At 42.1% G+C, this 24,305-nt stretch overlaps 2 protein-coding genes across 5 annotated transcripts; one reads left to right on the top strand and one right to left on the bottom strand.

Annotated features, from left to right (window-relative positions):
• Window positions 1–9: 9 nt before the first annotated feature.
• On the bottom strand, window positions 10–17,198 carry marf1 (meiosis regulator and mRNA stability factor 1). Of its 4 annotated transcripts, none has more exons than XM_084378599.1 (27): window positions 17,111–17,198; window positions 16,283–16,493; window positions 14,943–15,821; window positions 14,601–14,763; window positions 14,113–14,327; window positions 13,370–13,487; window positions 13,105–13,277; window positions 12,249–12,767; window positions 11,177–11,331; window positions 10,670–10,831; window positions 10,379–10,565; window positions 10,072–10,250; window positions 9,864–9,944; window positions 9,496–9,735; window positions 9,197–9,316; window positions 8,916–9,094; window positions 8,589–8,809; window positions 8,329–8,471; window positions 8,040–8,173; window positions 7,756–7,958; window positions 6,734–6,961; window positions 4,610–4,849; window positions 4,245–4,493; window positions 4,011–4,077; window positions 3,719–3,823; window positions 3,288–3,452; window positions 10–3,005 (listed from the first exon to the last, which is right to left on the bottom strand). In XM_084378599.1, exons 2-27 carry the CDS (start codon window positions 16,436–16,438, stop codon window positions 2,800–2,802), a joined length of 5,487 nt encoding a protein of 1,828 aa, XP_084234725.1. In that variant the 5' UTR covers window positions 16,439–16,493; window positions 17,111–17,198; the 3' UTR covers window positions 10–2,799. The 4 variants fall into 4 exon arrangements, with proteins under 4 accessions (XP_084234725.1, XP_084234726.1, XP_084234728.1 ...); XM_084378600.1 differs by having other exon boundaries at window positions 4,017–4,077; XM_084378602.1 differs by having other exon boundaries at window positions 15,609–15,821.
• Window positions 17,199–17,968: 770 nt separating this feature from the next.
• LOC311270640 (pannexin-1-like) lies at window positions 17,969–24,097 on the top strand. The gene is made up of 6 exons (XM_084375671.1): window positions 17,969–18,384; window positions 20,998–21,119; window positions 21,204–21,403; window positions 22,559–23,060; window positions 23,146–23,303; window positions 23,403–24,097. The coding sequence occupies exons 1-5, from the start codon at window positions 18,204–18,206 to the stop codon at window positions 23,290–23,292; spliced, it is 1,152 nt and encodes a 383-aa protein (XP_084231797.1). The 5' UTR covers window positions 17,969–18,203; the 3' UTR covers window positions 23,293–23,303; window positions 23,403–24,097.
• Window positions 24,098–24,305: the final 208 nt, after the last annotated feature.

Raw genomic sequence — 24,305 nt, 5'->3', positions numbered from 1 at the left:
AGGCAGGAATGATGCTTGTGAAATTTATTTACGGAAATCCTTTTGGTCCCTTCAACAACATTAGACTGTTACAGCGACTTCTGGTGCAGTGAGACAGTAAAGCAGGGTGACAGAGGAGAGAGGGAGGGGGGTGTCAGTGAGACAATTGATGACCAGGTAAACACAAATAGAGTCACAAGGCAGGGGTTTTAAGGGCACTGCTGAATTAAGGAAAACCCGTCATGCAATGTAAAAACTGAACAAGGTCAGATAAACAGAAACGGGTAAATACAAGAACGTGTTTCAACGCCTCTTTTTCTGGCCACTAATTTCATACATGTATTTCATGAACCAAAACTATGCAAAAGTGCATATTTTGATAGGTACAGTAACTTCTCACTGATGTAACCAAACAGAGAGGAAGCTAAGCAGGGAAGTTAAATGTATTCACCTGAGTTAGTTGCCACTGCAGTACTGAGGGAGAGCTAGGGTTTGCTCAAATTCACAAAACGTAATACATTCTTACTGCCAAAGTTAAATCTAGATGTCTTGAGAGCATTTTTAATCCCCTTTCTTTACCAATTCTAAATCAATAACCGTTCTAAGCTGCTCATTCCTTCATCCAAGAGGTTTCCTGACAGTCAGTAAAACAATGCAGGAGGGACCTGAACCCTTTTTAAAAACATTTTCATTGACTTTTTGGTGAGTTGGCAAGTGGAATCTCAGCTTTTTAAAGGCCTTTCACACCAAGTCAAAATCAAGTCTTACAAAGAAAACTGCAATAATAACACTGCCTAAAGAGGTAAACACTGAAACTGGACAGAAACTGATAAAATGGGCTCTTACCCATTCTTCCAACCTTTTCTCTGAACACAAACAACAACAATCCTTTGACTTCAGCGGTGCCTGGATTGTGCTAAACTTCATTTGATGGCAGTTCAGCAGCCAGCAGTCTTCTAAACACTTGAGACAGAGGAAAATGGAGAAACCAACACACATCAGTAAGTAAAAACTCCTCTACATTGAGATGTGAGGGATGGGGAGGTGCGATGGCGATTCCATTGGCACCGTGGCAAATACAAGCCATTGTAAAAGCCCGGCAGATTCCAGAGAGCCGCACAGGGTCCTCTGTGTGTACCTCACAGTCTGATCAGGAGGCTTCCCGGAGCCCCCCGTGGTGCTCCACAAACAGCCAACCACCTCCCGTCCCATCTCTTATCCCTAAAAACCATTCACCTTGTCATTAAAATCAAAAACTCAGGAGTGCTCACTGCTCCCCTCCAACTCTTCATCTCAGGTAGTGTGGACGACACCGCTGACGCAGCAGCTACCAGCGACAAGGTTAACTTCAAAAACCTTGAGCGTGTACAAGCCAACTGCGAAGGTGGCGGCCAACTCTAAGATCCTTTAAACATGGTGGAAATAAAAGGCTGATCTTAAAGAACGTCTTCCAATCATCTGTTCCTGTCTGCTCCTCCTGGGCTTACACCATGCATAAACTCACTTATGCACACCATGCACATTTCACACCACCTACTCCAGTGTAAACCACACACACAGACAAAATACAGCTAAAAGAACACAAACACACCGGCTGCTGGCTAAAGCCGAACAATCAAAGTAAACCTCCGGTCCTGCTGCCCGAGCACACACCTGGCCGGAGTATGAAAGCACCACCTTTCGCCTTTCAGGTCTTCATTAGTGGCCCCTGGAGAGACGAGTCAAAGTCTTTGCTATAATTTAAGCCAGTGTACTACAAGAATAAAAATTCCTGAGAGCAGTGCTTGGCGCAATATCAATAAAAATGTTAGCATCCATGTGTGGACTGTTCAAAGACTGTCAGCTTCTTTTAACAAAAGCAACTATCTGAACAGTTAACAAATGTTTATCTCTTCAGTCCTTCATCATTGAATTGCCAGCAAACACACCACACATTTAGGCTAAGCTCCTCCACAGACTACCAAATACTCTGCGTTATATAAAAGCAACTGAAAATGCTGTCCTTGGGATTCTTTACAATAGAGACAAAGTCGAGAATAGACCTCAAAGGAGAAGCTACCTCTTCAGAAAGAAGACTGAAAGAATTTAACAGGCAGGTGCTTAGCAGCCAGTTTGGTTGTCATGTCTACAGTTGCCTACAAAGCAAGATCTTTACAAATTTGAAATGAGTTCAAAAATGAATGTCCTAAATTAAATGCTCTGTCTTTTGGGATACAGCAAGACAGTATACATGAAGGTTTCTCTATATGGTATATGAACAAAACTTGTCTAAACCTTCTGTTATTTGCCAAACTAATAAACTGAGAATGTGGGTCACTAAATTTACTGGATTTTACATAGAATAAACGTACTCATCCCTAGCTTTTCTTCCATTATTACCAAATGCTCTTTATACAGTGACAACTAACTCATTTTTTTTTTAAGAATTAAGCCAGCGAGTGTTCTTGACACTAAACTGAAGATGCACATTTATGGAAACATCATTTAACTTCCCTCTGGATGAAATCAAACACAGGTTACAGTAGATGAATTTGGCAAATTAAAGAATTGCAGAAAATCTGCAAGAAGAAAATCACAGCTTGGTGAACGTCACTGGAACAACACACTGATTGTGAAACAAGCAAGCAAAGAGAACAAAGATGGCCACTGAGTGATCAAGAAGAAAGCAGAAGAATGCAACAGTCTGCTTGAGGGGACAATACCAATGCTCTTCTGGGGTCTCGTCTGTTAAGTGTGCGTTCAGTGTAGCCGGTCAACTCTTGTATTTAGAGTTACACTATGTGTGAGCCAGTATTGCTTTGTGTGCATGTGTGAAGAGGATCAGAGGCCTGTTGTGAATGAGAAGTTGGCAGCTAGCTTAAATTTACTGCGTGTAGCTCTTCTGCTGGGACTGTCCATGGACAAGAGGGGCTTCACGTTAGGGGGCGGTGGAGGTTTGGTGACTGCGGAGTCTTCTACGCTGCCAGGCTGCTCAGGTGACTCTGATGTAGTGTCAGCAACAGCTGCCACCTCAGTTTCATCGCTCGCTGAAATCACACACACAAGTATAGATTGAGCTGACACCTCATCAAAGACAGGAGAGGTGCAAATAAAGTGTGATGTACTCATTAAAATGTATTTCTGTTCTTCCTTGCTTTGCCTCAGCCTGTGTATTTCTTTGCTACTAAGTACTAAGGGCTTAGTATCTTGTGTCTTAAATCAGTATTTTCCCTTGGTTTATTGAAGTTTACATACTTTATTTGGCAGAAAGGTTGGGGGTCCTCGCACAAGAAAATGTTATGTTAAAACTTGATAACATTAAAACTGACCTGTTGGTGGAATTTTCTCCTCAAAGTGAATCAGGTCCGTCTCCTGGAGGAGGACGGGGTCAGGGTGGAGCTGAGGTGAGGGTAGGCAAGATGGCACAGGACCACACAGCAGGTCTACTGGTGATGTCAGACACAGCAGCTCTGACTCTGCTGCTGCATCGCCACCTGGCAGGTAAAAGAACACGATTTGGTTTCATCAGTATTTTACCCGAGAAAGACGGAATGAGAGCAGAGCCATCTTTAAAATGTGCCTCAGTTGTGAACACAATTATTATTTTTATCCCGTTATTTATTTATGTGATTAACAGTTCTCAATATTTACTTATTTTTAACTATTTATTTACTTTATTTTTTCATCACTAACCAATATATCAAATCAGTAAATAAATAAAAATCTTGACCATCTATAGAAATACTGTGACCAGTGTTACCTGGACTCTCAGCTCCAGAAGTTGCGATGCTAATTGGGCTGTCTCTCGGGCTCTCTGTGTATTCTCCTGGCAGGGGGCTGTTGGGGGCTGAAAAGCTTCCCTTTGCTGAACAAAAACACAGTCACACACATCGATCCATGTTATGTACTGTAGCTTCCATTCACTGAGTAGAAATCACCATGTAATGAAATCACTTCAAGTATTCCCAGGGAGCACCCACAGATTAGGCCTCTGGGTGAAGTGATCATATGACAGTGTGTGTGCCAATGATTTCAAGTGATGATTAGCTCACCTTTACCTTTCATATCGTTCTTCAAAACGATAATCTTCTTGCGACCGTGCCCTTTGATCCAGACCACCTGATGATAACACGTCACAAAACAATGAAAATATGTAGAGACAAGATTACAAGATAAATAACAAGATTGATGGCGAGCTCTGAAAAAAATCAGGTATTAGATAAAAGTACCAGGCAGTAGTAGGCAAGTTCTAGATGTAGTGCAGTAAAAATGTATTTAATTCCCACCTGTGGTATGGCGCTGAGCAGCTCGTCAGTGCTCATGTATCCGTAGCAACGTGGTTCAAGGCTGCAGCCTGTAAATTTGTTATAAGCCCCGTGGAAGTCTGTCAGGAAGATCTGGTTGTAATGGTAGGTGTGGAGCAGGCCGCGCACATTACGGGCAAACTGGTAAAGCTTGGTCAGCCTCACCCACTCCTCACCACGACCACTGGTGGTGCTGCCAGCTTTGTCGTCTTCGCCTTCTTCATGGTACAACTGTGGAAGATGGAAGATTAAACACAGTCAGCCAGTTTGCCTCTGTGTGGGAGTACAGCTACACTAGAGCAAAAGGCGTTTAAGAAAACAAAAAACAAACTCCAACTTTCACTCACCTCCACAAGGTAGGGCAGGCTCTTGAGCAACTCGCTGAGGGAGAGGAACCCATATTCACATGGGTTGAGCGGGGCTCCATAGATAGTCAGGTAATGCTCACTCAGTGCCTCCACTCTGAGACCTTTGGTGACTTGCTCCTCCACTTGGGACATGAGCAGGCTCAGTATTTGGGAGGTCAGCAGGCGCAAAGACTTCCTGTTGATCAGCTGCACTTCTCGACCCTCAGAGCCGTCCACCACCTTGAAATGGAAAGAATGTGGCAGCTTGTTTATTAGTACTGTACTAATGTGGAAAACACTGGTCTTACATCAAGTGAGCTATTAAATGATTCTTGTGTCGGTGTGCTTTGTACGGAGGCCCTAAAGGGCCATGCATTCATACATTTTATTTCCTCCAGAGTTAATTTCATTTGTTTTCCCGAGATAATGGGATAATTTTTTTGGAGATCTCGAGATAACAAAACTTAGTTTTCCCGAGATAACGATATAATTAATTCGAGATCTTGAGAAAACAAAACGATATTGTAGTATATTAAATCATTGCAGGAAACATCATTCAGTGTAGCAATGTCAGAGGAGCAGGAGCATATCGATCACCGTGTCACCTATCTTTTCAATCAAGGCCTGACACAGGCTGAAATAGCATTATGCCTTGCTATTACAGATAATATACACATTAGTGTGCGTAATCTAAAAAGACTGTTAGCAAGGCCTCAGCTGTATCGCAATCTAAGTGAGCCTGATGTCGTCGTTAACTACATAGCTGACCAGCTACGAGGTCCCGGGCGTCTCCATAATCTCAGGCCTATCATATCACAGTCATTATCTCGAGATCTCAAATTAATTATATCGTTATCTCGGGAAAACAAAGTTTCGTTATCTCGAAAAAAGTATCCCGTTATCTCGGGAAAACCGCAGTTATTTCGAGATAATAACTCGAGCTCTCGAGAAAACGAATGAAATTAACCCATTATCACGGGAAAACAGAGGAAATAAAATGTATGAATGCATGGCCCTTTAGGGCTTCCGTAGCTTTGCAATCACTTCATAGAAGATTAATTAATTCCCCAGGACATTTTGCAATGTTTGGTAGGATAATATATTTTTAGATTGACATTTCATTTTCGAAATGTCTGGGATTCCTCTGCGTACCACTAAAGGGAGCTTGCGTACCACTCTGAGAATAGTTGACTGTTTTTGTCTTTTATTCCTGTGAATTTCTTTCCTAAGTGGGTATTCTCTATTGTGGGAGAAAAATATGATTCTCCCAGGACATTCGGTCTCCATACGATAGGTCATACATATCCTGTATAAATGTTAAGGCCTGAATAAGGGCATAGTGATTTCTGCTGTATGAGTCTATATCTCATGGTCTCTGCAACCTAGCGATTCTAAGCTACTGTAGATATGTCTAGATAACCATGTATGGGAGGGATGCTTCCTGAGCTGTAGATATAATTTGAACATTTGGGAAGACTTGTCAGGATTATCATGGCATCACTCTGTGCAGACAGATGTGCTGTTATTTTGCTCCTTCATGTTCATGTTTTATAAACTATATCAGCTTAAGTCATCAGTGTCCGAGTCTTCTTCGTCTCTCCTGAATGGTCAAGCGAGCCGAAATTCCACAACATCTTTAATGCATGATGGACAGGCTTATTAATGAGTTAATTAGACTTGCGTGTTTAATGTGTAACATCAGGAATATGTAGTTTTACTGGATGCCTGATGAGATGCACATCCAAAAGCAGGATATATAATTCATAAAGAAACAACGAATCTTGTGACAAATAAAAAATCATAGCAACGCCGCATGAAGCCTGCATGACCACGGTGCTATAGTAAGTGATGCAGATACTTTTTGGGCATTTTGTGAAATCTAAGAAACAGACTTTTTCTCTAAATTAAATCATTGTTGTTTAAACAATTAACAAGACCAAATATAGCATTAACATTTAATATCACACTTCATAAGACCTTGTCCAGAGACCATAAGTCTCTCTCTCCGGGATAGATCGTGATCTATTTGCAGTCATCTACTGTGGTTCAGATCCACAAATGCCATTTAGATGCAATGAACGGAACAACTGAGGAATGTATCCTTGGGAGGTGGAGGATCTTTACCTTAACAACATGGCAGAGTTTGGAGAGCAGTGACGGCAAGGAGCTGGCATCGTAGTCCTGCAGGCGCAGACCATAACCAAATGTCTTGCTGTACTCGGTGAGCAGCTGGCTGACAGGAATGCTGGAGTTTTTCTGAGCCCGAAGCAGCTTGACCAGCTGAGCCGCCAGAGCCTTGATACGCTCCACCTCTGTCAGAGTCAGCACTTTTTCCTCACCACATTCCAACACCTGACAAAGGTCGGGCACAGATTTTTAAATGAGTGTTCAGGCAAACACGGGGGAAGAGACATTTATGCTTGTGGATAAATAACCCAGTTGCTTATCTGACCCAGAAAGTATTCTGCGTGAATGAAAGTAAGGAGGAGCAAATACCACAGGAGCCACCTAATGCTGATCAGTTACCACCAGGTCAGTTTGAATTAGCAAGTCAGTTCAAAGATGCAGATACTTAATGGTCAAGGTCTTCAGATGATATCCTGGTCATTAAAATCAATGGACCATTAATAGACACCAAAAATACCCTCTGCCTCAAAATAATAATAAAAAAAATCTTATTTCCCTTTTGTCCTGAAGGTCAGTAAATACTCTGTTTTGAACGATGACTCCTCATGGTTAAGTGTTTTAGCAGAGTAAAATTCAAGCACTTTCAAGGTACCTAAGCTCAGAAAAAAAAAAATGTAGATTTCCTTTATAGCAAAAGCAATCAATGCGTTTTGTCAGTTTGTTTATTTTACCAGCTGTTCATATTAACTTTGTATGTTTTTATCATGATTATTTGTTGCTTGCCAATTTCAACATCAGGGGACAACAAATGTGTCAACTGGATTATTTCATTTCAAACATCATAAGATTTCTAAGTCTACAATAGTGATTGTGTAATGAAACAATTTATTTCAAGAATATATTACAAATTAAAGCACAATTCTTACCTTGAAAACAAACCATTAAACATCAGCATTTTCCAAACTTTCAAGACTTTGTGTGAACCCTGATGGAGTAGTATGGCGTGTACAAAGACTCACCATTAGGATGTCGGGGATCGCCTCGAAGAGCTCCATGAGCTTGGTGAAGCCATAGTAGCTGAGCTTGCACTGACGACCGAAGTGATGGTGGTAGGTGGGGATGAATTTACTGAATGGCATTCGGCAGTGAGGCTGGTGACGGAGAAGGTCCACCACCTCCTTCCCAAACTGCTTAGTGCGCTCCATTTCCTCCATTGTACGGTCTGTAGGTAAATAAAAAGGAGTTTAATAAAATCTGACCAAGTTTTTTCTTTTAGTCTTTTTAAATTATTGCTTTAATGGACCTCTCTTGGGAACAGAGATGACGGTGTCCATGTCCTGTGGTGTAATGGTGATGGTAGTGTCTGGGATCTCCATCAGCAGGTCCATCAGTTCACATATGCCATAGTCTATTACCCTCCAGTCTCTGGAGAAGCACCTGATAGACAAAGTATAGGAATACATCTCAAACACTGACAACACTAATGATCTGTTCTTATATTTAACAACCAGTTTGATCAGACTGAGAGGGGAATTAGGAAAACAAAGGCAATGTGCCGACATCATCTACAGCTCCAAGCAGCGTTGACTGACCAGTGGTATGCCTGCATGAAGTCCTTGATCGACACTTGTTTGCTTGCTTGAAATTTAAGCAGTTTGAGCAGGTCTTGGGTGAAGCGCTTCACTTGAGCACGATGGGTCAGGGTTAGCAAACGCTTGGTACCCATACCCAAAATCTGGAGGAGAAGAACATTAAAATTTTAAAAACACAAAATGTAGAATACAAACAAATAGAACATTGATTGGTAAATAAGTTAAAAAAAAAAAAGTGGAACATTAATCATCCTCAATACCTGCAAGACATGTGGCACAGCCTCCAGAAGCTCCAGCAGCTTGGAATAGCCGTAGTCAGAGACACGGCACTGCTTGGCAAAGTGATGATGGTATGAAGGTATAAACTTGCTCATGGGCATGATGCAAGAAGGCTGACTCTTTAACAGGTCAATAATCTCTCGGCTGAACTGGATGAGCTGTGGGTTGCCAACCGGACTCTTGCAGCGCTGAATCCACGGCTCTGCATGAAAAAAGAAAATGTTTTACTGTCTGAAATGGGTAAATCTGACAGGTTAAGAAAGCATTGGGTACTATAGGAACAGAATGAAAGTAAAAAATGCTGCTACCAGAGTTTGGTGCTGGTGGTTTGTTGTGGATCCACTTGATGACTTTGAAGCCGTTCTGAGCTGTGACTATTGTGATACTGGGAACACAGGTAATGAGGTGCTCCAGAGGAACACCGCCCTCTAGTGTCTCATTGCCCAGCTGCAGAGGGCTGAATTTTGCTGCATAGCAGTCTGCAAAGCTGAAAAGAAAATAGACTACATTGAAGACTTTATAATGAATGAAAACATGCTCTGTTAAATTAAAAAAAGATTGAAAATGAAAATAAAGAGCTGGTTGTCACCTGAGTAATGGAAGAGTTCCCTCATGTGACTGCAGCAGACTGTGGACCTCAGAGGCTAAGGTGCTCAGAGACATCGCAACAAAAGGTATTTTATAGGAGTCAGGGTCAAAGTCAGCCTCACTGAAAGAAAAAAAACAGGAGGCCCAATCAGAGATGAAGACAGGGGTGACAGTCGGCTGGAACGGTTCAGTTCAGAGAACAGTGCTTATAAGAATTAAGGTTGATGAATCAAACAGTATATTCATGAAATAAGCATTTAATTAGAAACATTATATATAAATTACACAAATTTTAATAACCTGAAGTCCTGCTGTGCATAGTGTTGTCTGCAGACAGGTTCATGGTACTCCAGCTCCTCAAACACCACAGGGCTGCCACTAGCAGAGGAGGAGCCCTCCTGGGATTGGGAAGATCCCAGTGGGCTCTGACGGATTAGGCTGCTTGGCAGAAGACACACCAGCCTTGAGCCTCCCTGCTCCCGCACTGACACCACCTCTGGTAGCTTGTACAAATCCCCCACCACAAGCTTACGGGAATATCTAGAAAGGGGTCAAAAAAGTGCATATAGTTTGGCAGCACAAACCACTTTCAAAAGCAAGTACAAAGTAAATATGAATGAAGTTGCCCAGATTATATTTGAAAGCCATGATCTGAGAAGCCCACTTACTTTTTCTCATAGATCTCAGTGAATTTGAAGAGGGGAAGGCAATTGGCAGGTGAATCCTGAAGAATGCTGATGATCTCTGTGCTGTATAATGAAAAAATATAGAAATTCACCACCACAATCCAAACCAGAGCTGTTGAATAAATAAATGTAGTTGTATCTCAAATCTGAGAATTCCATTAATCCTCAACTCAAACATGCTTGCCTGTACCTGAGCATGGCAAGGGATTTGTTGCTGCCACCGGTGATCAGAGACACCTGAATGCGCTTGCCTCCGATCTTATAACGGTGCAGGCCACTGACGGCACTTATGGCCTGTCGCAGGTATAACATTTGGATTGTGGCCTTCAGCTGATAGTCAGTGTGGGGGCTAAGCTCCACAGCTTTCACCTACACAAAACAAGTCACACAAAAAAGGAGATGTTTTTAGGGCTGAAACTTGTTTAATCTTACTGAAAGCGAACACACAGGCGTATTTGATTTAGTCAGTACAATGACATCTGTGGAGTAAGTCTTACCCGACCGTATCGGGAGAAGGTGTCATGCAGTGTCTGCTGCAGGTCCTTGCGTGACATTCTGTAGTCCAGGTTGGCCACCTGGACCTCTGCCCCATCTGAGAAGGGCTCAGGAGGACCTTCGGGACACGGGCTACGAGGGGCAGCAAGGAGGGGCGAGGACCGGCTTGACAGGCAGGGGGACACACTCCTTTTGTTGGACAAGGCAAAGACATAACAACTAGCATTACGTTTCATCACATCCAGAACAATTAATGCTCTAAGCCAATGACTGATTGGAACACAAAATGCTACCTGGATGACCAGGAGCCCTGGGACAGGACGAGGGGACTGAAGCTCCTGTGCAGGTTCAACTTGCTGAAAGCAGAGGGTGTGCTAATCTGGAACTCCCCTGAGCTCCTGTCCCTTTGTTCTACAGGGGATTCAGTCACGCTGCGAGGACTGGAGTCATCTCTTCTACATGACAACATGAAATAAAAAAATAAATAAAAAAATGGACACATGTAATGGCAACATGCATCACTCTATTTTGTTATTCTTTGCTGCACCGTTTCTGCACTGCTGACCAGTATGGTCATGCTTCTTGATTATCCTTTCTGTGAGAAAGATTTATTTCTATCAAAGTAAAATTAGCTGGTGCTAGATTGGCTGGAAATAACAGACAACATGATATATACAACCCACACTAGCAGATATTTTAGGTTAAACCTAAGAAGAAGAAGAAAAAAAAAATAAAAGGGAACAAATTAGGACTTTAAATCAAATGACATGCTTAGTCTAATGTCCCCTTTCTGTATGTACCTCCTCCTGTACATGGATTCTCCGGTGAGGCCAGGCTTGGACAACTGCTCGAGGACTCCTGTCTCACCATTACTGTGGGGGGAAGACGAAGCAGCACGTCCTTTTTCCAGGTGTTGGAGGCCCATTCTGAGCTTGCCCTCCAAACCACCCAGCTCCTGGATCACAAACACAAGCAACAGATGTTGATTGGATAGATACTGCTAATGTGTTTGTGTACAAGCCTTTGTATGTGTCGAGCTCAACGCAACAAATCATGCAATGGCATAAAATGATGATCTGAGGTTTAAACTTGGGGTGTGCATGCAAAATAAATAAACTGACTACAAAGCAGAATGTAACAGTCAACACCAGCTAAATATAAAAATTAATTTTGTGCATCATCGTTCTGTAGAAGGCAGTAAACTGATTTATAGAATTTGTTGAACTTGAGCAGAAAAGGCAAACCAGACTGCCAATGTCACAGCTGCAGACAGCGTGACAACAGATTTGTGATCGTTACTTGCCATCATATTTTAATTGACAAGTTTTGTATTTGAGAGTGCTGTACTGATAAACGTCAACTTCTCTTTACTGCCCAACTATAGAGAAAGGTTAAAATGCATATCCCTCGCTTAAGTCCATTATCACAGAAATGTATTTATGGGTCATATTGCCCCAGCCTTCCACAATGGTCTTTTTGGTTACAGTCAAGAAGCAAAAGACAAGCAGGGTTGGTCATTCCAGCAGCCACAGGTCAGTTTGGACAAAACAAACAGGCAGTATATCAGCACGAATATACTGCACCAAAAAAAAAAAGCCAGAAAAAAAGCCAGAAGCAATGAGCTAATTCATGCACTAAAATGATGAATGACCAATCAACATGCACGACAATGGGCCATACATACACACACTTTATACATGCTACATGCCAGCACAGGCACATGAAGGTTAGCAAGCAGGTACAAAGCCGTTAGTCAAAGCAGCAATTAGAAGGACATTGTGGGGAAAGAAGCTACTGATTTACAAAGCAGCCCACACAAGGATAGAGGGCAATGGGGGTTAAGGGGAAGCAGGCACTGACGAGTCTGCTGACCTGATGGGGCTTGGCTGGAGCACCACCGGGAGGCCCACTGCACCCCCTCCTGGGGCTGTAGGGCCTTTCAGGCACTGGGCCTGTGGTGTGGCATGGGCGCGTTGCTCGCCGTGGCCTTCTGGGTGACCTGGGCTTCTCCAGGGGCAGAAAAGAGAAGGAGGATATGGCGGGAGGAGGGGCGAACATTGAATCCTGGTTTTGATAGGTCTGGGGCAGAGTCTGAGACAAGTGATAAGGCCGAGCCTGAAGTTCAGGCTCAGGACTTGCATCCTCTCTGGGCCGTGGGGAGAAGGAGAGGCTGATTCTGCGGCCACACACATCCTCATTTTCCATTCGCTTGCGGGCCCGTGAAGCTGCCTCAGGGCTGCCGAAACGGAGGACCGCTGTGCCCTGGGACATGCCCAGCACCTTGCCGCCGCAGTTGTCTGACAGGCGGCGGAGCCTGAGCTTCACAGTGTTCCGCAGGTTCTTGTCACAGTTGACAGGGAGGTTGTGCACATAGAGGAGGTTGAAACTGGGCTGAGGGAGGGGAGGAAGAGACAGCGTGCCTGTCTGGTTTGTATGATTTACACTTAAAAAATGAAAGCAGTAGTCTTCCTTTTAGTTGAAAAACAATTTGGAAAATGGCTGAGAGTGGTGAAGACTAGGAAAAAAGTCTAATAACCCCTAATATTCTCATGAGAAAAGTGCATAAATAATTAAGATGATCAGATTCAAATTCCAACGGCCTCACTCTGCCATCTTAGTCCACACTAAAATGAAATCGCCTTGGTTACTTTTGCCAGCACCTACTTACCTTATTTAATACAGAATAGAAAGTAATATTTAAGTCCTAATGAAGCTTTTTGGGGCCTACCTGTGCTTTGACAAGCATGCGAGGTGGCAGATCAGCTGTGATCTCCTGAAAGGCCACGTGGCAGTGGGCGTGCTGTAGCAGGGCTGAAGATGTATGGTTGCCATGGACCAGGATTACCTGGAAACCATGGCGATGACGCAGGTCACTCAGCTCACTTGCAAAGTTGACATCCGCTGTTAATATTAAAAGGAAAACACCTGTTATCACAAAATCCTTTATGGTGTCAAGGCTGTAACAGATCAAAGTGAATCTGAGCTGAACTCACAGGATACTAGTATGACAGTTGCAGGTGCAGTGTGGGTCTCAGCAAAGCGCCGTAGGCTCTGGCGAAGCTTGTCATCTGCAGCATTTTTGGCTGTGGCGTTGATGTGTGCAACAGTAACCTGATAAAAAAACAAATATGTATACATAACCTCAGACTTGTTCCCATTTTGCTGACTTTTCTTTTGGTCTCTTCTTTCCAGGGTCCCTACTTCTTTAGCATAGTCAAATTCAAGCATTTTCAATGTGTATTTTCACGCTCTTCCAGCAACTTACATCTGTGGTATATTAGATTAAGATGACTAAGATGTTACTGTGCTGTAAACAACCAAAGTCATGTTTTGTGATCACACTGGACAGGAGGGTGGCAAATAAAGGAAGACACAAAAGAGTTGTGACATGTTTCACCCGTCTGTAAGTAGACTTGGCACCTTACATAACCTGCCCGAGCCAATATAAAACAATATATTATGAAAGTAAAGCAGTTACAATTTCAAGCAGTTTCAAGTTGGAATAAATTCCTCAAGGCTCTACTGCGCAGTATATAATTTGGCACAAAATACATGGAATAGCACAAAAACACCTAATATTAAATTGTAAATTAATTCAAATGCACTTTTGATCCCGCTGCACCAGACCAACTTCATAGAACTGAAGCTCAGTATTGGAAAACATTCATTCAGGGTTAGAAAGACACTCATTATTTTTAATAGCATAACAGTTAAAAAAACACTTTAATGTTGATACCTGGCAGTTGTTGAGCTCTTGGATGACAGCTTTACTCTCCTTGCTGATATCACAGACGCAAATGAATTCTGCCTCGCGGTGGCCCTGAAAGAAGCGGCTACGAATACGCTGGACCACAGCTCCAGCTGAGCGTCCACTGGGCACGCTGCAGTTCTCAATGTCCCAGAAGACACCCACCGGAGGGATGTTCTCAGGACCACTATTCTCTGGAGAACCTAACAGACAGTTGGCAAACAATCAAACACACTTAAGGGTTGCAAAGCATCTCAACAGCTTCAAATTGATAAAGTTACTTAATTGTTGTCAAAGTCAACTTGGATGAAGTAACATTTCATATCAACTTCATTGAAATCCAAAAGAGCTTGCCAATTCAAACAGTCCAAATCAAGACAAATACGACATAAAATTCCAATAAAAATGTTATAATACCAATATCGAACATTAATATTCATACAGAAATTCAAAATTGCATTGTAGAGTCCACTAACCATACTTCTGGCCAGTCTTGCCAAGGCTTGTTGATGGCATGAGCATCATGCCATCAGAGGAGGTGCCACAGCCATTACAAATGGGAATAGGGATAGGAGCAGTCTGCGGAACAGGAACATTGGGCCACACCTTGTCTGACTCGGATGGCAGACCATTCACGGGCTGCAAATCAAAACATTTGTCAGGGAAACAAATTAAAACAGCAGCAATACCACCAAATGCATTTTATAATAAATACATAACCAGCAACAAGTTTACGACCGATGTCACCCACACATACAGAATAAGTTACCCACAGTGATCTTCATGGCACATAAATACAAACAAAAGTCTCCACCAACCTTCAACAAGCACTCCTGGCAGTAGTGCGCCCCCTTCACACACACCGTGCGTTCTACATTTAGGTGCATAGGGTTAGAGCAGAAGTGTGCTGAGGTGGTGGTAGTGGTGATGGTGGTTGTGGCTGGGTGATCACCGAGTGTGCTTCTCTGGGATCTTCTGGCTGATGGGCAGCAGTCCACACCACAAGTGTAGAAGCCAGAAGAGGCCAGGCAAGAGCCGTGCATTGGAGCAGATAGAGAGGAAACACAGGGGAGAGAGGAAGCCAGAGGGGCTGAGGAGGTACACAGGCTGGGTTGGCTGCATGGAAGAGGTACAGATGGGTAGGTGTGCAGAAGCCCTGAGCAGCAGGAGAGGTAGGGGTGTGATGACATAGGCTGAGAGGTAGCAACTGAAGAGAGCAGCTGAGGTTTGTAAGCAAGACTGAGCAACGGATCAACAACTTCACCTCCTGTTCCACAGCTCAGGTTTTGTCTATACTGGTGAAGAGATGAAGCTGCAGAGCTAATACTACTGCTACTGCTGATGATGGGGGCTCCAAGAGAGCTTGGGGCCATATAGAGTGAGACAACACCAGCAATACTGCTACTGCTACCAACAACGCCTCCGCCACCTAATAACCCATAGCCATCTGTCCTGCAATATTCACATTGAGTGCAAATGCTTACTTTGGGGCTAGCCCCCTCTTGTTGCTGCTGTTGTGGTGGTTGTTGTTGGTGGGAGTCTTGTGTAAGCTGAGGAGGAGGCAAGCAGGGTGGGGGCAAAGGGACAGGGGGCAAAGAGAAGGGCTGGGATGATTGGGAAGAGGGCGTGTGGTGCGGAGGTGGAGGTGGGACATCTTTCAATTCCAGCACAGCCTTTCTGTTGTCCATGTAAATGCTCTGAAATATACATTTAAAAAACAAAACAAAATAACAGCAGATTAGTTTACATTAAGTAACAATGTTCTAAGGGTCAACAGTTATTTATTATGGAAACTTGCTAAATCTTTATGCATACATCATAGATAACATCTAAATAACCTGAATGGGAGTGCAGTGATTTTAACAACACGTTCAAAGCAGGAGATGACTGTACTGACAGTCATCAACATTTCATTCACATGGCTTGTTATTGCTACATCCAAATAGAAAATAGATACTGTCGCATCTCTGCCAACACCTAAAAGCTGAATTTAAGTTTACCACCACATCGCCCAATCTGCTGCCGTTTGATTAATATCATCTGCCATATCCAGCCTCAGCCCATTTAACTTAGCCAGAGTTCACAATGAAATTTGATTCAGCTTCCTTAACTATCCCCTAAATCGGTTTCCTGCCATTGCCATAAAAAGAATACCTACTTCTTTATCTGTGTGATGAAGGGGGGGCGTCTCATTGGTGGAGAAGCAGTCTTTGAGTTTCCATAGCAGGGTTGAGGCCTCTGTTTTGGGGTGACTGAGCCATGGGTATGGTCTAGAGCTGCATATGGATCTCTCATTTCCCAGTCCTTCCATCATACAACCCGGAGAGGTCTTTCACCATACTTTCATTTCTTTCCACTCTCATGCTTTCCTATTCAGAAGAAACGAAAGATAACATTTTACACTAGTTAGCTGCGCTCTCATCTCATTACAATGACCCAGGTACATACGTATTTGCCTTCACATTGTACATTTGTGTTAGTGACCTCTTCCTTACTTTCTAATCAATGAGAGCACAGGTCAAACAAGTGCGTCAGTACAGCTTCGGAGCGGAAGTTTAAATCAACAAAGGGGGCATGTCTGTGTACATCACGTCATTTACACGCTTGGTAAAAAGTTTGGGCTGCTTAACTGAAGCTAACTAACGTCACCGGCTTAGGGTTAGGTTTTACTCGATTAGGTTTTACCAAAGCGAATCGAGTAAAGCCACCGACGTTAAGTTAGCTACAAGCTAGCTCACCTTAACGCCGGTTCTCTGAGTGTATTCGTCGTTGTTTATAGCGGCATTCGCTGGTTGATTAAAGTTAGCTAGACTGCTAACCCGAAATTAGCTAATTTAACGGTAGCCTTAGATTTAAGCTAACAACAGGCACCATTAGTTAGCTCGTTTAACTGACACAAAGCTAGCCCTGTTCCTTGTCCTTATGGTAAAATCAATATTTTTTGGTATTGGCGCGAACTTAGCAAAAGAGTTGGTTATTTAGGTACCTGAGAAGGTCTCGTCTTTCACATCTTCCTCAAAGGACTGCTCCCCCCTATCAGTCTCCCTAGAAACCCGCACCTTTTTGTAACCTAGCTTTGCCAGAAAGCACTCACAGCTGTCGCGAATGTTATTGTTGCGGGGATTTTTTTCTTTCGTTTTTTTAATCAACTTTATTTATAACACAGTTTTTGAAATTAACATTATTGCTTACATATAGTATTTGATACACTATTACTTTATTTTGGGCCACAAAATGTGAAAGTGATAGAAGATCACGCATTTTATCAATAAACTAGTTATGATAATGTTTTTTCTGTAGACATTATTATTGGACATTTCCGTAATTTAATGAATAGCCCTATTAATTGCAAATGGTTAACAGTCATTGTTGACAGTCAGTACCTCAGTGCTGTAGTAAAAGTCCCTTAATAACATTTCTCTTTTAGCTTTCCCAAAAAGAGTCTTGGGATTGAACAACTGGCCTCACCTTCTCTGAACTGTAAACTTTGCTTTTCTTAAAAAGTTTGATCATCTGAGATGTGTTATAGATTAAACCACCCAACAGTAGTATGAGCTGCATCCCCACTAATTGTTACATTAATAAAAATGCTGCATCATAGCCTAAATAATAATCCAGTTATATAATAATATCTTGAAGGAAGCTATTAGGCACACTGCTGATTAAATCACTATTTTAAACTGATAAAAGTCACTCAAAATCAAAGTCTGTAAGTTAAACTGACTACACCTAGAGAAACTGTGTCCTGGCATAGGATCCGTAGATCTCCTGGCAGGTGCACTTCAGGGCACAGTGGCGCCCTCTGGCGGCTGGCAGGCGGCCGCTGCCCCGCTGGTGCCTGAGATGTCTGGTGTGCTGTAGCGGGACAGCAGGTTCAGCCCTCAGTCCTGTGGTGAATGGAGATGGGTAAACAATAACACCTCGGTGTTTTATACATTATTCACGTTAGTACACTGTGAGTTTCGGGCTATCTTTTGAAATTAATTTAAACCTCAGACGCAGCTCGCCTTCTACCAATTAAAAAAGGAGACCGGCTCTTCCATCAATTTGACAACACCGGCTTTTTGTTCCTGTCCGTCATGGCGATAGCCCACGTAGCCACCGAGTATGTTTTCTCCGACTTTTTGCTGAAGGACCCCACGGAGGCCAAGTACAAAGGGGTGCGTCTGGAGCTGGCGGTGGATAAGATAGTCACGGTGCTGGCGGTGGGGCTGCCTTTGTTTCTCATCTCGCTCGCTTTTGCTCAAGAGGTGTCAGTGGGTGAGTTGTTGGATTTCTCATCTTCTGTTGTTATAATCCCTTTTCATCATGTGGAGTAATAACAGATGTCGATGGAGATCCTGGGGGAGCTTCTTTGTCCCTGTCCCTTTATACTATTAAGCACTGAGGCACATTTGTTTCAATTAACCACAGTTATATGCAGTGGCGGGTGAAGTAATGTGATATGTATGCATGTGATACGTTCAGTGGTCAGAAATAGAGAGGTGTGAATTGTGCATGTGGAGAAGGTGTGGCTTGTCTCCACCCTTCTGCTTATCTCACGCCCAGACAATAAGGCAAGGCATATACTCCTGCTGCTGCTGCTGCTGCTGCTGCTGATGATGATGATGATGAGAACTTTAGGTACATGGGAATGTACAGCTTCACACACTGACAGACACTTCTACATGTAGTGTAATGAAATAAAAACAACACATCTAGAGCTCCATCAGCAGTCTAACACATCTATATAATATTCTTAGGTCTTTTGTTATCATGTGCTTCCAGTCCTACCACAGGCCCCTCGTACTCAGACATAATGGATCATTACACTGCAAGCCTGCAGAGAGCTTCCATTACAACAGACAGCTTTTGTTATCACATTACAACCGTAAAGTGAATGCACATTTTGGCCCAAGTCCCACATTGATTTTCCTTATTAAATCTATAACAGTCCCAAAGGAGGAGGAGCTGTATGGACATAATGAGACAAATGTAGATAAGCCTTTTTCATAGCAGATATATTGACCTGTCACAGTAGGAAAATCACAGGTGTTCCTTATAACATTAACAATGGCCTAGTAATCACCAATGTTATTATTTGCACATGTGCTTTATGTACTCTGACAGGCCAAAATATCTTGTGGAAGAGGACGCTGCCTAGTTTCATACATAGGGCAGTATGGAGTTGAAATTGTGATTAATTAGTGACAAGTGAATTAAAATGATTTTACTAATCAAAATATGGTATTAGAAAATGTTTTAATAGGAACTAAGTGGGTCTCCATGTCATATAAAGCTTGGCAAGTCAAGCAAACTATGGTGTGTGTTGAGTAGCTGCTGCTCCTTAAAATGGCAACACTAAAATAACTCAATGCACATTGAAAGGGCATGTCTGTAGATTATGCAGCTGGTCATGTACGTGGAAAAGCTACATTCTTTAAATGATAGCTAGTTTAATGTATTATATGGTATCTTACACAGTAGAGGTATGCAAACCTTATACTTAAAATACCACAGTGTAAAAAAAGCTACAAGTGAAAGTCTTGCACTGAAAGTTTGTAAGTAAAAGTACTTAAGAATTAGCATCAAAATATACTTCAACTACCAAAACAAGTTAAGGTACCAGGCTTGGGTGTAATGGAATACATGTAACTGGATTGCGTTAATAGGATACAAAAAATGTAACTGTATTCTGGTAAAGTTATAAAAAGATATAATCAGATTACAGATACATTCAGTAAAAAAATGGTATTACTAACAGAATTACAACTTTAAAATAAAGAATGATATACTCGTCTGTAACTATGCACTTGTCAACACTTCATGAGTCTCACACATCACTCTAGAGTGAAACCAAATACACTTACAGAACACACACGTTATAAAGATGAAATAAAAGTCATCTTATTCTCTATTCTAGTCTTTATTTTTATATGTTTGGAGTTGAGGTAATCCAGAAGTAACAGAAAGTAATCAAGTTACATTGCTTTAATATTATGATACTTGAATTACTTTACTGAGTACATTCCTCAAAGGTAATTAGTAATTGTATTGGAATACACTTTTAAAGTAACACTCCCAACCCCGTGTATGACTGGATTATTGTTCTAATCACTTATATAAGCATGTTGTTGCAGCTGGTAAGGGTTAGGCTCATTTTAATAACCGTTTATACTGCATGGTGGAGTCCATAACACATCAGTTTTTTTAGTTTTTTTATATTTTGAATTAATAAGAATCAGAATCTGCAGATAATAAGTAAATAATAAACAATGTCGTTAAATAAATGTAGTGGAGTAAAAAGAACAATAATTGCCTCTGAAATGTAGTGGAGTTAAATACCATAAAATGGAAACACTTTTAACACACAGTAAAGTACAAGTACCTCTAATTTGTAATTATTTACAGCACTTGAGTAGCAGATGCAAAAAGATGAACTATCCTACCATTAGGTGAAAGCCCGTTGCTTCATGCTTCAACCACAAACAAAAGTTGACTTACTTTGTATAACTGATGCTATAATTAGAGTAGCTTGTTGCTGGTGGACTGTACTGTGTGTCATTGATGGAAAACAAAGAAAATTCTGTAGTGAGGATGTGCTCAGTTTGTTTAAAGGATTAGTCTGTAATATTAATTGGCTGTGCTTCCAATCTGTTGACTATGTGGGTCATTTGCAAATTGTACATGCCTGATTGAACTTCCCATTGTACACCCACCATAATAGGGGGCGGCATAATTATTGACACAAAGTATGCTGAAACCAGCCCACCCACAAATTAGGCCATAAGTGCAGAGAATCGAAGGCTGAAACTTGTTGCAGTGTTTGTTTGTCTTTACTGAATCATCAAAATGCCTTTCAGCTCTGACAATGTCTTCACTTTTGTCATCCAGGTACCCAGATCAGCTGCTTTCCTCCCACTAACTTCACCTTAAAGCAGGCGGTCTATATGGACTCATTTTGTTGGGCAACAGTACAGCAACAATCTGAGAGTTCACCACTGTGGCTGCACAAGGTACAGACGTCCCCCCAACATGCATTATGTGTTGTTTTATCATCGTTGGATCTTTGTCTCTCTATTGTCTCTTTCTTCCCTCAGTTCTTCCCATACATCCTGCTCTTACTGGCCATCCTCTTGTATATCCCAGCCCTGTTCTGGCGTTTCACTGCAGCTCCTCACCTCTCCTCTGACCTCAACTTCATCATGGAGGAGCTGGACCGCTTTTATAATCGTGCCATCAAACTGGCCAAGAATCTAGCATCCTTAGACTGCAAGGATGGACTAGAGGACCCCCAGAGGTAAACACCTTGTTATCAGCTGCTACTAATTCTACAGTACTCACTAATTTACTCTGACACTGTTTTTAGCAGGAGATGTGACTATGTGACAATGACATACAATTTTTTTCAAAGCCTTTTTCATGTTACATGAGTGTGTTGTTGGCATGTTGAAACTTTTTATTTACAGGGCAGAGAGGGAATAAAATAAGGCTGCACATGTTTTTAAAAAAGTAGTACGGGCCATCATTTGACCAGTAACGGCTGGAAAAAATGGCAGCATATAGGTAAAACTTGCATGAATTCATTTTTTGTCCACTCGGGGGCAGTACAAAAACACAGCATTGATATATTATCACCTCATGAAGTTCTTACAGCTACTTGTTAGCAAACAGTCTTTCCCTCTCAGGAGAGGGAGTTTTCATTTTTTTAAAAACTCTTAGTTTTCGGCCTCCACCAACTCCTAAGAGAAATATTTTGCCCTTCAGCTGCTAAACGCACTGCTTTGTTCACCTGCTTGTTGCTAACCTTTTCTGTTTGCTATTGCTGCTGGACAGGTATAGTGTTCTGTGAGTTTTTAGGGCTTTTTAGCTGAAAACAGCTGGCTGCTGCACCTAGAAGTGACACTGATAATTGTCACTTGTGAAGCAAACCAGTAAAGGTTTGTGAAATGATAAACTGTCAGATTCCTTCTGTTTATACAACTTACAACCTGGAACGCAGCAGTACAACACTTGAGCTTCCCACCCTGAGTCTGATGTCAGAGGAGAATGGTCACCGTGTGAAGACCTTACACATAGTCATTTAATCTATTGTTCATATACAAAAAATGATTACTGCAACAGTAACGGTACAGTAACTACACATAAACTGGAAATTTTCTTTCTTTGGTGCCCCCAAGTGGCTGTGTCACAGAGATATTACAGCACCTGCCTTCCCCATGAGTGGGCTTGAAACAACACTTACTTATACATCACTTTATAACACTAAAATCTACACAAACTGGCTTTAATTTGGATTGTAAAACAGCCAAACAGCATTGAATAGGCTTCGGAGAATGAAAACACTGCATGTTTCTAAATGTATTACTGTAGAAAACTGTATGTCTTGCTTGTTTTCAGATAAATACTCATACTTCACCTCATTCAAGTGTTCATGTGCCTTTTTCTACAACAGTGCTTTGGACCTGACGGAGGGTTGCTTCAAATACCCTTTAGTGGAGCAGTATCTGAAGACAAAGCGCTTCTCTCGCAGCCTCGTGGTCAAGTACCTCGCATGTCGGGGCCTGACTCTGCTGATCCTCCTGCTGGCCTGCCTCTACCTCGGCTACTACATCCAGCTGGCCTCTCTTACTGACGAGTTCCCCTGTGACCTGCGGACAGGCGTGCTGCAGAACGACACCAGGCTGCCGTCGGCTGTCCAGTGTAAGCTTGTGGCAGCGGGTGTCTTCAGGCTGCTCAGCTACATCAACCTGGTAGTGTATGTGCTTCTTGCTCCTCTGGTGGTGTACGCTGCACTTGGACCAGCTCACCAGGGCTCCAGCTTCCTCCGGCCTTATGAGATGCTGCCAGGCTTCGGTGCTCTGGGTGTGGCCACACCCTTCTACAATGACCTCAGCATCTATCTGTTGTTCCTGCAGGAGAACCTGAGCGAACTCAAATCATTCAAGTGTCTGCAGGTGGGTCGCAGTACAAATACTAAATGTCAGGTATGGAAGTTAAGATTTGTCATTCGTGTTTGCTTTTGCTTTTGCTTATTTACAGGTGCTTGAATTGTTGCAAGAGGCTGGTGAGGGGTTTGACACCATGTGCCTACTGCGAACTCTGGGTCAGGTGAAGACTGATGTGTTAGACAGTAAGAAGACGTGCTCACGCAAGAACAACACCGAAGTTAAAAATGTTGAAGAATGATTCCCTATGAGGTAAGGGAGAACTTTCAGTCTTCTAATGGAGGCTGTGTAACTTTAATGAAACTAACCGATTGGTGGATTTAACCTTGAACGTGTTTTATTTTCCTTCAGGGCTCTCTGCCTTGTTACTGAATGATTGAACTGATGAGGGGAATCCCGGCTGTGTTGGAAAAAACGAACTGGACTGGAAGAAAAACCTGTGCACTTACCTTTATCTGAGTTTCTGGTGTGGTATTCTACATCAAAAGCAGATTCACACAGTCTGTTGTTTAGCCGACAGACATTTAACCTCTCAGATGTCTCATTTTTAAAAATGTGAATACTCCAAGAACAATTGTCTCAGGTCTGGGGTGATCTGTAGCTGACTGCTGACATTTTTTCTGAAAATAAATTCAAATGTTTACATTTTTTTCTGGAGTAGAAACTACTTTTCTCAGGATCATAAATGCCTTCCAATCATAATGTATATTATAATGTATGCCATGTTCCTTGGACTGAAATTAATTTTCCAGGTGCAAGAGCCTACTTCCTGCCCTGTATGTCAGAATAAGAGAAGTTTCTGAACAAAGATTTTAGATGTATTTATACTATAGTATTGTAAAAACACTGGACTAGCTATATCTGGAGTCTGGACTGTAAAACATGATTATTTGTGCATAAATGTGGTGTCAGCAACAGGTGGTATGCTGTATGTGCATGTTGAAAGTAAAACAAGCCTCTGGGTTGTTTAAACTGACAGATTGATGGCAACTTTTAATTTTACATTAAAGATGTATGGATATTCTTTGGGTGAATAAAATGTCAATTATTGTCAACTTTTCTGGCTTTCATGTGCCCATATACAATTAAAGAATGTTATTCTCAATTATATCATTATTGGGGTCTTTTGTTTCATTACCAACCTTTAGATATTAGAACATAATAAATTATGATATAAAACTTATCATAAATATGATAGCCTCATAGTACCACATATTAACATTATAGTTTGTGATTTCCCTGCATAATCTTTTA

The sequence above is a fragment of the Pagrus pagrus genome (assembly GCF_965226575.1).
Source record: "Pagrus pagrus genome assembly, chromosome: 2".
Classification (NCBI taxonomy): domain Eukaryota; kingdom Metazoa; phylum Chordata; class Actinopteri; order Spariformes; family Sparidae; genus Pagrus; species Pagrus pagrus.
This window is presented reverse-complemented; position numbering and strand designations above follow the sequence as displayed.